This window comes from Penicillium argentinense (assembly GCF_028826775.1).
Source record: "Penicillium argentinense strain IBT 30761 chromosome Unknown utg000002l_segment0_segment0, whole genome shotgun sequence".
Lineage (NCBI taxonomy): Eukaryota > Fungi > Ascomycota > Eurotiomycetes > Eurotiales > Aspergillaceae > Penicillium > Penicillium argentinense.
This window is the reverse complement of record NW_026622661.1, coordinates 2,416,133-2,429,580: the sequence shown is the minus strand read 5'-3', so window position 1 is coordinate 2,429,580 and position 13,448 is coordinate 2,416,133. Positions and strand designations below refer to the sequence as shown.

The window sequence follows — 13,448 nt, the reverse complement described above, 5'->3', positions numbered from 1 at the left end:
ACACATCGTGACGATGGCAACGCGGTGCTCCTGCAGGTGCAGGATACAGCAGCCCTTACAGTGGCTGAAACCATTCCTGCCAGTGGGAACGGACGGGCCCAACAGCCCGCAAAGTCCGAACGATACAAACACCCACGCCAGCAGCCCGCATCTGCGAATGAAAAACATCCGCCGAACTGCTCGCGCTAGTTGTCCCACATCGAATGGCGGGACGCATCCCACCTTGGCAGATGTCACCGAGACTTTCGGCTCCGATTACTCTTTCACCATCGTCTTACGCGAAATCCCCGGCACGACACTCCTCTTTCTGCAGACCAGAGCGACGTGAGCGAAGCGAACCCCTGAACGAGTCCAAAGGTGCGAGAGGAGACACTGTCGTGGTGTCGGTCCAACTGAGCTGGGCTGATTTGCACATGAAAGGCGCCCCGTCTGGACTGCGATACATGGACGAACCCCCTTCACTTCGGCATAGGGTCAGTAGCCTTGCGGAGAGATATAGAGCCCGAGGATGGGTTGAGGACGCTGCAGAACTGGAACGGATTGTATCTGAAAGAGAGACCACGCCATCTGCAACTAGCGACGAAAATAACTCGCCGCCTGATCCACTCGACGCCCTCGACGCCTTGCTCAAGACTCATCTTCATCATGGCAAGTGGGCAGCTGCATGCGATCTGGCATCGCTGATGTGCGACGTTTACACAGCCCGCAACGGGCCAGAAGACCCGAAAACCCTAAGCGCGATGAACAGTCTTGCGTCCACATACTGTGGCATGGGCCAGTACGATGCAGCTGCTGTCCTCAGTACCGAAGTCACGAGCCTCAGAAGGAGGAAATATGGGGAGGACCACCCCCAAACACTGGCATCAATGTCAAACCTCGCATCGGCCCATCGAGGGCAAGGTCGACTCGAAGAAGCCCGAATAATGGATGCACGAGTCGTGGAGTTGAAAGCACAAACTCTCGGCGAAGAACACCGCTCAACACTTGCCTCGATGTCGAACCTGGCGACCTCGTACGCAGAGGAAGGTCGTTACCAGGAAGCAGAGGCAATCAGCCGCGAGCTGGTGGGGCGAGCGGAAAACGTGCTCGACGCAACAGACCCTTCAATGTTGACCATGAAATCCAACCTGGCATCGAACTATCGAGACGACGGACGCTTTGCTTTGGCGGAGGCTTTGGACCGAGAGGTCCTGTCAGCCCGGAGACAATCTCTGGGATCAGAGCATCCGTTGACGCTCACGTCGATCTCCAATTTGGCGGCAAACTATCGCAATCAGTGTAATTGGACCGAGGCGGAGGGTCTCGATCGCGAAGCGGTGAAAATCTGCGAAATGACCCTAGGAATAAGACATCCACAAACCCTAATGTCTTTGGGGAACCTTGCATCCACCTGTCGAGGCCTTGGGCGACTAGACGAAGCCAAGGAGCTCGGTGAACGAACATCGGGTATTATGCGGGAGGTACTAGGCGACGAAAGTCCCCAAACGTTGATCGCCCTAGCAGATTTAGCAGTGACGTACCAAGTCGACGGACAGATGGATTCTGCAGCGAAATTGACAGCGCAAGTGGCGGAGTCGATGAAGAAGTCATTGGGTGAAGAGCACCCGTATACATTAAGCGTTGTATCGAACCTGGCATACATCTACCAATCACAGGGGAGATGGGATCGAGCAGGTGACCTTGCTGAGAGCGTTTACTCACAGCGAGAGAAAGTATTGGGAAAAGATCATCCGGATACAGTTGCAGCGTTTGAGGATTTGAAGCGGATTTCGTGGGTTGAGGTGGCGGATCGGAATGCAGCGATGATGTCGAATTAGACCTATTTGGAGCCGGTGCCTGGGTCATAGCTTTCCAGATTGATGATTAATGAAATATGTCAAGCCAACTGCTTTCTTCCTTGCGTATTGGGCGCTTGTGGGCCAGTCATGCTGCAGTTTTGGGCGGCACTGCCTCGCACAGCCTCCTTGCCAAGAATTACTAGATGTGATGAGAGAGACCAACGCCGGCAATCGGAGAGGAAATTTGTAGAGAGAAAGAGACATAATTTGATTGGAATCATTTCAACTTCCCGATCGTTTGGGGAGCCAAAAGTCAGATGGATCAATACACGAAGTCATGGCGCCTGTCGTACCGACATTGAGATATGACCGCTATTAAAAGTCGCTTTGGTCAAGGGTTATTACCAATCCAAAAAGATAGGATGAATTAATTGAAGAAAAGAAGAAAAGAGCGAATCAAGTCAGTTTAAAATCCAGCGCAAGATTCGCTGGCCCTCGCATATTGGCCATATCACAATCCCGCCGTTATGTATCCTCGAAACTACTATAAAAGGTGTAATCTCGAAAAAATAAAATGATTGAATTATGAAGAAGTAAGAATGTATCTTATGGCATCATCGAAGCAATTCTTTCCCCTTCAACTAAAATGCAACTAGCGCTACCATCCTCAAAGAGACGATGGACCCCTCATTACATCCTACGACCCTATTTTTCCTACCGCCACTAATTTTGTTTCTTGGGCAAGCTTGCAGTATTCATATTATAGCTGAGAGCACTGGCATAATTGTTCGCAGGTCACCAAAAGGAAGGCACACTGATGCCACACGTGATCAGTAACTTTCTCTGACGGCACCTTCTCTTTCCTTCTCTCATTTCAAAGCTGTCCTAATATCCACACACATCCAATCACCATAGCCTGCCCAAACGGAAGGAGCTTTTACCTTGACATGCCAGCATGCGAATGCCCATGTCCATTCGGTCTGGGCTGGAATCCATGCCGATTCTCGTGCCCGATGCATTACAAGGTTCTCATTTTCTGCGTTGTCGTGATGTTTCTCAGCATGGTCTAGGCCTTCGTGCACGGCATGCCGTGGCTGTTGGCGGATTCGAAACGAAATCGGAACCGAGTGATAAAACCGAGTTCAGTAAGGAGTAAGACAGCACCAGACCCTGCATCGATATCTGATCTTCCAGAATCAATCGACCTATGCGATCAGTCGACAATATTTACAATATTTACCCACATCACTCCCGACTTTGACACAGCTAGTCCTTTGATCACTTGTGAGACGACGAACGCTGGCGACATTGTTCGAAGATCGGTCCTCATTCTTTCCACATGATCAGTAACCATGGCATAATCAACGGCTCATGACAATTTAAACACACAACGGTATCAGCTTAACCACGAGAATTGCTACGGGGCAGTTGACGATGGGAAGAAGGACCATACACGCAAGTCTGGGCTTTCCTGAGGTCCCCTTCTTGAACATTCCTGGTTTACTTTTCGTTCACGCTCGAACTATCGAATACCACTGGCCCTGTTGATCTATATCATCCAGTGCGTTACTTATGATTCACTTTTCAATGCCAGGCGTGTCAAGTATCGCCTAATTGTCGTCGCTAAAATAGCGCAAACAATTTTGATCTCCAAGTCTTGCAGTGTCTGTCATACTCTACCGTTTAAATCGGACGGTCGAAAGATCTCGTTGGAACAGCAAGTATAGGGGTAGCTGAATCTTTAAGTCAAGTTCATCTGTGCATGTTTGAAAAAACATTGGAGAGTACACTACTGAGTATTATTATGCCAGTGCAGCAACCCACACTCATTCATGTCAATGTACAGCTCAAAATAAGTCAACAACTGGCAAATCTCAACTGGAAAATCGCTCTTCCATACTGGATACTTCCTATTAGCCGACAGTTGCCGAAAAAGTAGTATCGAGCACAATCCCATACGCTCTGATGCGATCAGCATCATTGCGTCGCAAAGCGAACAGGCCATGACTTCTTGGCGTCGCGAAGGCGGCGGAATTGGCGGGCGGTGAGCCAATGAGACGGCATCAAAACCGCCGCCAGCACACTGCAGGCGCAGTCCCCGGAGAGACTCCGCACTCCACCCCGCAAGGCTCTCCGCAAACCCCGAGTCTCCAAGCTAGCACGATGCGGCAGAAGCAGACTTCTGCAGAAATGAAGCCGTCGGGGCTCATTGACGCCAATTGGTTGCTTTCTCCGGATCCGGATGCTACTTTCCACATTCCCCACGGGGCTTGGGATATATAAGGCCGCGAAAGGACCGGACTTTGGCTTGAATTTGTCCTCCAATCCTCTTTTTAGGCGAGAAAAAGCAGTATAGAGAATAGGATGCCTCTCTTGACTCCCAAGGTGGCGGCTTTCGCCAGCCTTGCAGCTTTTCTCAGTCACAATTCCTTTGTGATGGGTGCAGACTCTGCAAATGGTACTCTTCATTCCGAAACCACTTCAGCAGCAACATACGCTAACGCCTTAGGTGCGATAGCTATCACTGCTGATGGCAGCGCTTTTGAGCTGAATGGTGACAACGTGTCGTACCGCTTCCATGTCGACAACACTACCGGCGACCTGCTGTCGGATCACTTTGGTGCTAGCGTCACGGGAGACATTCCAACCGAAATTCCTGACACGGTCAACGGCTGGGTCAATACGATCGGACGCGTCCGACGAGAATTCCCTGACCAAGGCCGAGGGGACTTCCGAAAGCCAGCAGTTAGGATTCGTCAATCGGAAGGATACACGGTCTCAGACCTGCAATATCAATCACATACAGTCAAGCACGGCAAGCCGGAACTGCCCGGTCTGCCAGCCACGTTCGGTACCGAGGACGAGGTGTCGACACTGATCGTTCACCTCTACGACAACTATAGCTCCGTCGCTGCGGACCTGTCATACTCGATCTTCCCCAAGTACAATGCAATTGTGCGCAGTGCAAGCATCACGAACCAGGGCGAGGCCAACATCACGGTTGAATCGCTGGCAAGTATCAGTGTGGACTTTCCGTATGAGAATCTCGACATGATCAGTCTTCGTGGAGATTGGGCACGAGAGGCGCATCGTGAGAGGCGAAAGGTTGAATATGGAACACAGGGGTAAGCTGCTCCAGTCCTTAAGCTAGAGAGACTTGAATCGCTAACACAATGAACCAATCACAGTTTTGAGAGCAGTGTTGGATACTCCTCCCACCTCCACAACCCATTCCTTGCCATCATGGACCCAGCCAGTACCGAGTCTAGCGGTGAAGTCTGGGGTTTCTCGCTCGTCTACTCGGGATCATTCTCTATCGATGTCGAGAAAGGTTCCCAAGGATTGACACGCGCTCTGGTAGGCCTCAACCCGAGCCAGCTCTCGTGGTCGCTTGGTCCAGGCGAAACCCTGACCTCTCCTGAATGTGTCGCTGTTTATTCTGACAGCGGAATTGGTGGAATGTCTCGCTCGCTTCATCGTCTCTACCGCAAGAACCTAATCAAGAGCAAGTTTGCTATGGCTGACCGACCCGCTCTCCTGAACAGCTGGGAAGGACTCGGCTCCACTTACAACGAGTCTACCATCTATGAACTGGCCAAGGAATCTGCTGATCTTGGAATCAAAATGTTTGTTCTAGATGACGGCTGGTTCGGCGACAAGTATCCTCGTGTCTCAGACGATGCCGGCCTGGGCGACTGGGTTCCGAATCCTCGACGATTCCCTGACGGTTTGGCGCACACCGTGAACAGCATCACAGCTCTCAAAGCAGCCAACACATCAACCAACCTGCGCTTTGGCCTCTGGTTTGAGCCTGAGATGGTTAATCCTAACTCCACTCTCTACCACGAGCACCCGGAATGGGCGGTGCACGCGGGCAAATACCCTCGCACGGAAACACGCAACCAACTTGTCCTCAATGTGGCTCTCCCAGAAGTTCAGGAGTTCATTATTGATGCTGTCTCCAACATCCTCAACAGCGCCAACATCAGCTACGTCAAGTGGGATAACAATCGAGGAATCCACGAGATGCCCTCCCCATCCACGGACCACGAATACATGCTTGGAATGTACCATGTCTTCGACGCCCTGACCACGCGCTTCCCTGACGTGCTCTGGGAGGGATGTGCTTCTGGCGGCGGCCGCTTCGACCCGGGTGTCCTCCAGTACTTCCCTCAGATCTGGACCTCCGATGATACCGATGCCGTGGAGCGCATTACGATCCAAATGGGCACTTCTCTCGCCTACCCGCCCAGCGCAATGGGCGCGCATCTTTCGGCCGTACCAAACCAACAAACTGGTCGCACTCTCCCAGTCGACTTCCGCGGACACGTCGCGATGATGGGCGGCTCCTTCGGTCTCGAACTGGACCCCGCCGACATACCGGCGGATGACAAAGCCGCTCTTCCTGCTCTCATTGAGCTTGCTGAGAAGGTTAATCCGATAATTTTGACGGGTGACATGTACCGTCTCAATCTGCCGGAAGAGTCCAACTGGCCGGCTGTCCAGTTCCTTTCGGAGGACGGCAAGCAGGCTGTTCTTTTTACTTCCAGATTAACCCTAACATCAATCATGCTGCCCCGTGGGTTAAGTTGCAAGGCCTGGATCCGAAGGCGACATACAGCGTGGATGGAAATGCGACGTACTCCGGTTCTGTTTTGATGAAGATCGGCTTGCAGTTCCCTATTGCGACGGATTATGGGAGCAAGGTTGTTTTCTTTGAGAAGCAATAAGATCTTGCGTTGGGGAACTATGTTTTTTCATTCACACTACATGGGGCAATTGACCTTAAAATTACCCTATATCCATAACATGCTCATTTTTGCTTCCTTTAACCTTTTGTACATCTTGCCTGATTTTATGGGTATAGCAGCATGGACAATCAACAAAGCCATATGTTCGAAATGGCCCCCAATATTTTCCCAAGACCTCGCGCTAGTCGCCCATTGTAATCAAAATCCGCCCGAACCCGTTCGTTCACAACATCCACATCAGCCCCACGAGCCGCGCTAGTACCTTGCCGATCGCTCAGTTCAATTTTAGCGATTGCTTTAGTGGACTTTAACAGGAGCGAATTTCATGACATAATTCCTGGCCCCTAAGCGATTCCGCTCGGCCCCAAGTGCGGCGTCGCGAGCTTCACCTCCGATCTCCGAGTCATGTCCAGACGTTAAGCCGCCCACCATGGTGAACATTCTGCATAGCCAGGGCTATGGCAATCTGCTGCGACCGGCGTCGCACGTGGCGCTGGCTTTGTTTGGGATTTTGGGGGTTCTGAGCCTGCTGTCGATGCTCTCGAATTACTGTATGTTTCGTTTCACATCACCGAGTCGCACTGCGGCGTCCCAAACAGGCATCGCTGATACTGACGATATCTATAGCCTTGAAGAATGTTAGCCTCTCTTCGCAACCCGCCGTGATGCCGTCTGCACCCTCCGTTCCCACCGCATCAGCCGTACACATCGAATCGAACACAACTACGTCGTCTGCGATAGCCACGACGACCACATCAAGCGTACCGACCGCAACTCCGCAACCGGTTGTTGGGAAAGTGTCCATGGTTTACGGTGATTTGATGGTCTTCTACAGAGCGCTGGAATCACACGAAGAACATGCCCACCGACATAACTACCCGATGTTCGTTCTTCGCCAAAAGGTGCTCGAAGGCGACGGAGTCTGGAACAAGCCTCTGAAGCTCCTGACAACAATCGTGGAGGAACTAGAGAAGCCAGAGGGCGAGCGACTACAATGGCTTTTGTAGGGACATCAATGCGAAAATCACTATTCAATACTGGGCTAATAATTGATTTTAGTTGGTTTGACGGAGACACGGTACTGATGAATCTCAACCTGCCACTGGAAATCTTCCTCCCACCCCCAGACCTAGCAGATGTCAACGTCTTGCTATCGAGAGACTGGAACGGAATCAACAACGGAAACTTCTTCATCCGCGTCCACCCCCAGTCCGTGAACCTGCTCAATGCCGTTCTCGCATGGCCCCTCATGAACCCGGACGTGGATCTCCCTGGCGGGACCAGTCTGCCCTGACGCACGTTCTCGAGGAAAATGAGGAGTTTTCGCGTGGCGTGGTATATTGTCCATCAAGATGGTTCAATCCCTACAAGAGGTCGGATAATGGCGAATTGCCAATTACAGAGGGCCTGCCGGCCGATATGATCGTGCACCCTGGAGATCTCCTGGTTCATTTTGCTGGTGTCCCGGGTGAGGCCCGAGAGCCTGTCATGGGTGCTTATATTAAGATCTCAGCAGAGGAGCGACCGGATTGGAGTGCTCCTGTGGAAGAAACTGGCTATACAAATGAGACGGCTCGGTTCTGGCAAAGACATAGAGAGCCATAGCCGCACTCCAATGAAGATTAATTTCTGGACAGACCTTCTGGTCGTCGAACACTGCAAGAACAACCAGAATTCTCTTTCTAGGTCTCTTTATAGCAAAAGTCTTCACCGACATGGTCCCCTGGAGAATACAGCAAGCACATCCGGCGCATGAAGGGGTCTTGACAATGGCCTTCATCCAAGCGGAATGACATCCAAATTGTCTCATGCTTTAGATCGTACGATCGAACGTCATCTCGGAAGCCCTTGTAGAGAGGAGATCTAGGCCATGTCTTTGACCTTTCCATGTGGTGCCCATTCAAGGCGACAATAGAGGAGCCTCAGGAGTCCGCTTTGTAGACACTCGGATGGAAATTGGCACTATTCCCTCGGTTCCCATCACTCATGCCTTCTTGAGTCCCATGACTGCCAGGTTCCGTGGACTTTCACCGTAGTCGAACAACGGCTTAACCCAACAATCTTTGACGCAGTCCTGTTCACGGAGGAACTGCCATCGATCCACAACAATAATAGACTCGATAAGCTGCGAACTAAATGCCATCAAGCTCCACATGACACTGATATGTTTCCTCACATGGGAAAACTCAGTCTCGTAGTGGTGAATGTCCTCATCCGTCATGCCAGTCAGATTCTCCTGCACCAGGGACCCAAAGACAGGGTCTCGGATCATTTTGGTCGTGGCAGCACGGAAATACGCATTAAAGGACTTGAAAGCTGCTTTGGGTAATTTTCCGAGGATGATTGAATCGGCCTTGGTATCTGACTGAGTCGCACCGGAAGGCTTAGGAAGAACATCTCGATCAACGAGGATCCTCTGCAAAAGAGCACGGAAGAAATGTCGGGTGAATGACACTTCACTATCGTCGTATTTCCAGTTGTAGGGAGCTTGCATAGCCAATGCGCGGGCAGTGACATTCAGCTTCATGCCTGTCGTTGCGCCGGGACTTCGGTAATCCTCGTAGTACTTCGACATGGGGAATCCGTGTGGGTCGTAGGATTTTCCGCTCTCTTCTAGTCGAGGGTGAAGAGATTGAAGTACAGGGAGATCGGTCGTGGCGGGACCAAGCCGTTCGGTCAACAAATTGTAGCAGCAGCCGATCATGGCAACGGCCGCAATCGAGGGGTTTAGAACCAAGGATCGTAGGCCGTGATGAACTAGGTTTCCACAGGAGTGCAGGGAGACGACCATCAATTTGCCATCGCTTACTTCCTTTCCTTCCTCGACCAGCGGTCTGGAGTGGGAAGGGTTGACGATGTGGTCGATAATGGGCTGCAGGTAGCCGTCTGAGATTTCATGCTCAACGTAGCTAAGGGTACCGCGTGTTTCAATTTTCGCCTTCAATGAACTTTCCTGAGGGGCGTTCTTATCATCGGAGCCGAGGTCGTCTGATTCAATGCTGACTTGGCCCAGGATGTTGGCAAGAGGAACATCCTCCGAGGTCGGTGAACCTTCTGATGTTGATTGAGGGCTTCCTGGGGTATTCACCCCCGAAGTCTCATTACAATCATCGCACACCTTTTTATCTTTCGTCGCATATATAGCCTTCGGATCCTTTGCCAATTTGGCCCGAATATCCATGCCCTTAGCACCGTCGATGTACTGATGCTTTCGCTCAATAGCGATGATATGCTTATGATAAGGCGAGCTAGCCAACGTCCGGCCAAGGTAATTCTGACCAGACCCAAAGTCCACTATATGGGAGACTCGCTCCCCTCGCCTTTCATGAACGGTGTCTGATAGGGTTCCGACATACTGCGAAAAGCACTCAACCTCGTGTACTTTCTTCTTGTTCATGCGCATGGCAACTTGCTTCGGTAACTCGATGTCCTTTAAAGATGACCTTGAGAATTCTCGGCCAAGCGATAAGTGACGAACGTTGAAAATGTAATCCAAGAGGCTCTGGGGAGGAAAAGCGCCTCCATTCCAAGTATGGCTGCTTTCCTCTCCGGCAGACTTGTTAGTGTCGCGCAAGTGTTCAATATCCTCCCGTAGTAGTAGATGGATGATATCCTGGACATCATGTTGATCGAAGAATTTCCTCCAGTTTTCTGGCAGGAGTGTTGTATAGACATCAGGCTCGCGAGTCAGAAAATCCACCATATGCACGCCACCGCACAAATTCATGAAGAGTACGGACTTGGTGGAGAAGGAGAGAAGGGCCTCGATGTAGGCATCGGGGTTCTCCCAGACCCCGGAGATGGGTAGGGGGCGCTCGAAAGCCATGCTAAAATATAATTGGAAGTCGTTGTCGGTCCTAAAAGCCCCTTTAGGCCTTTCGCTAGCGCAGTCGTCGTGGCGGGCCAGCTTTTTTTTCATTGCAGCCCTGCTGAGTCATCCATAGACTTCGGCAGAACCCAAAAAACCCATGACCCAACCCAACCCAACCCAACCCATCATGGGTGTTGATTTATAAGTGATGCTTCAGTGTTCATGTTGTTGAGGGGAGTTGATTGTGTTAGATACAGGTAGACTGGTGAACAGATATATAGGCATGCACGTGATCCCTGTTGAAATATCACGGTTACTGGGATAATCATGGGGGCTGGGATCACGTGCATGCCTATATACCTGTTCACCAGTCTACCTGTATCTAACACAATCAACTCCCCTAAACAACATGAACACTGAAGCATCACTATAAATCAACAGGTTATGAGCCCGGCAATGCTCACCTCAAACTGGAGAATACTTTCTACTCCTAAGTTTCCCCCTTAAGTGAAAGCTTCATACATATATTGACTGAACTGGAATTTCTCATTTAGTTCTTCAACCGAGAAGACATTTTTTCTGAGGATCAACAGGCAAACGAATTGTGCGAAATCGTCTCACAAGGCTGACAAAGCCACCACACCGCTACAGAAAGTCGTTAGACCAATGATGGTCTATAGACATGTTTCACAACAGACAACATCGTCTTACACCGCTACAAACGTCACACCGCTCCAGACGTATCACATTGCCACCAGAAACGACCTGCTCTCTGTAGCATGCTAGGAATCCATTTCCTCTCAAATCCCTGGCATTCTCGGAAAAGGACATTCCACTATTTTGACCTATGACGAGAAGGAAAGGATCATACAAGGGACACAGATGGACTGAAGAAGAGCTCAACTTGGTATGCTATCTTCGATACATCCGCCAGTGGCGCTTCTCGCAAATCCAAAAAGCGAAGTTTCCATTACTTTCCCGACACGCACTCGGCGGGGCCTATAGGCGTTTACCTCTGGAAGAGCGCACTCGCCGGGCGATCGCTGCTGCGCCTGTTATCGCCAACTCCCGGCATACCACAGGACACAGTTCTCCACGTCAAGTTCGACCTTCGTTCTCCAGTCCAGAGCAGGGTCCAAATCACCTCAACTCAACAAGCACTGAGATTGGACATGCACCGTTGACCTCAAATGGGAATAACTCAAATCGGTACAACCTCCGACCAAACAGACCGACAACCTTTCAAGAGCGAAAGCCACGATATATGGTTGACCGCGTCCGCTTTCCTCATTTCTTCGAGTCGTATCGCAATCACCTCAAACCATACGACCTATCGGACAGTGAATACATTCCTCCATCGCATACGCCTACTCCAGGCTCATCGGATTATTCCCACTCCATCAGCTCTAGTCCGCCCAGCGAGATATCAAGCCTGGAACTATTCGGTCTTGAGGCGCGGTCTCCCGAGCTGTCAAACTGCACGCCTTCTGTCCACTCAATTCACTCAAGTGGCTCGTCAAGTGCCGAATTCTTTAGCACCGAAGAGCCCTGAAAACCACCACGATGGATTCGAATAAATTTGAACAAATAGGCTTGAGCACATTCTATCATGCCATACCAACACTCGATAATGCCAACGACTGGTCACAGTGGAACCAGAAAGTCAAGGAGTTTCTTCGAATATCTCCTGTGGCTAAGGATGAAGCCATCCCACCTCTGGAAGAAGAGGAGGCGCAGCAATGGTCTCACCGCCAGACGTTCTACTCGGCAATGATCGCGGCAAAGCTGACCCACAATGCGGCTCAGCGGATAAACGCCTTCGAAATCACCCGAGTCCAGTCACTGATCAAAGCGGTCAAAGAAAGCTTTAAGCCGGAAGGTTCAGGAACATACGTGAATCTTCAGAGGAGGTACATGTCACTTACCCGGGCAAAATGTGGGAGTGCACAAGCCCTCGGGGCCGAGATCAGAAAGATCCATGCCGAGAAACTTTTACTCGACCCCGCATGTGTCACTTCTGAGATTGAACGAACTTTCTTCTTCCTCCATGCCTTAGGTCCAGAATATGAGAGTTTCCGCGACCATGTCTTTCGGCAAATGGACATTGTCAATGATAGAGATGAGGACGGAAATATCACCAAAGCAGCTCCTACATTCGACTACATTGAGAACAAGGCCATTGAAGAGGAACACAGAAAAGGACAGCTGGGCAACCAACCCGCAGATGCAAATGCCCTTCCTGCCTTCACACTCAGTCGAAGACTTGAAGACAAGAAAGTCATACCGTCTCCAGATGGGAAAACTTGCCGGATCGAGATCAACAATGTCCCCTTCTGTCTTTTCTGTCGAAAACCCTATCACAGAGAGCCGCAGTGTTTCAAGAAGAACCCTAAACCGAGGGACCAAGGAAAGGAGAGAACGACGCGCAGATCAAACCCCAAAGATGCGCATGCGGACCATCGTAATTCATCAAAGAGGCGGGCCAGTACGGATCATGAAGACGACGATTCAGAAGGACCGAGAGACCCCAAAAGACCGACGTTTATGGCGACACAAGCCTCAAAACAGGATATCAATGCAGCATTCGGAGCCGAAGTTGAAGGAAATGTTGCCACATTTGATTTCATTCCCAGCATGATGGTCACGAAGGCTCCCTCGATCAGTGAGGCCTGGATCGTGGACAGCGGATGTGCCCAGCACGTCTGTAACAATGCCTTGAGATTCGTTAAGATGGACAAATATGACGGTCCACCATTGCGAAGCGTCGATACCTCAACGGCTCCTTCCGGCATAGGAGTGGCAAATATCTTGTGCAATGTACGAGGAAGAAAGAAATGGCTTGTTCTAGATGACGTCTTGTTCGTCCCGACTGCGCATGCGAATCTCATATCCGTGCTGCAGCTTCTCAATCGGGGGGCAAAGATTGATTTCTCGAGAAATGGCGCCTTTATTCGGAACAAATCAGATGGGAGAAATCTGTTCACTGCGAGCCAATATCATGGAGTCTACGCACTCGACCTATGGTCGAAACCTGCTTTTCCAGCCTACCATGTCAGCCCGCAATCGGCACTTTGGCACAATAGGCTCGCTCACATGAGCGGTGCGAAC

At 50.8% G+C, this 13,448-nt stretch overlaps 4 protein-coding genes across 4 annotated transcripts; 3 read left to right on the top strand and 1 right to left on the bottom strand.

The window, feature by feature from the left end:
• Positions 1-203: 203 nt before the first annotated feature.
• On the top strand, positions 204-1,817 carry N7532_001740 (kinesin light chain 3; the record flags this gene model as incomplete). Its single annotated transcript, XM_056614234.1, has 1 exon — positions 204-1,817. One exon carries the CDS (start codon positions 204-206, stop codon positions 1,815-1,817), a length of 1,614 nt encoding a protein of 537 aa, XP_056479275.1.
• Positions 1,818-4,214: 2,397 nt separating this feature from the next.
• Positions 4,215-6,508, top strand: N7532_001739 (alpha-galactosidase; the record flags this gene model as incomplete). The annotated part of the gene is given in 3 exon segments (XM_056614233.1): positions 4,215-4,903; positions 4,967-6,311; positions 6,329-6,508. The coding sequence occupies 3 exon segments, from the start codon at positions 4,215-4,217 to the stop codon at positions 6,506-6,508; spliced, it is 2,214 nt and encodes a 737-aa protein (XP_056479274.1).
• A 451-nt stretch (positions 6,509-6,959) lies between these two features.
• On the top strand, positions 6,960-8,134 carry N7532_001738 (glycosyltransferase family 34 protein; the record flags this gene model as incomplete). Its single annotated transcript, XM_056614232.1, has 4 exons — positions 6,960-7,080; positions 7,157-7,532; positions 7,589-7,790; positions 7,814-8,134. The coding sequence occupies 4 exons, from the start codon at positions 6,960-6,962 to the stop codon at positions 8,132-8,134; spliced, it is 1,020 nt and encodes a 339-aa protein (XP_056479273.1).
• A 379-nt stretch (positions 8,135-8,513) lies between these two features.
• N7532_001737 (uncharacterized protein) lies at positions 8,514-10,355 on the bottom strand (the record flags this gene model as incomplete). The annotated part of the gene is made up of 1 exon (XM_056614231.1): positions 8,514-10,355. The coding sequence occupies one exon, from the start codon at positions 10,353-10,355 to the stop codon at positions 8,514-8,516; it is 1,842 nt and encodes a 613-aa protein (XP_056479272.1).
• Between the last annotated feature and the right edge of the window lie 3,093 nt (positions 10,356-13,448).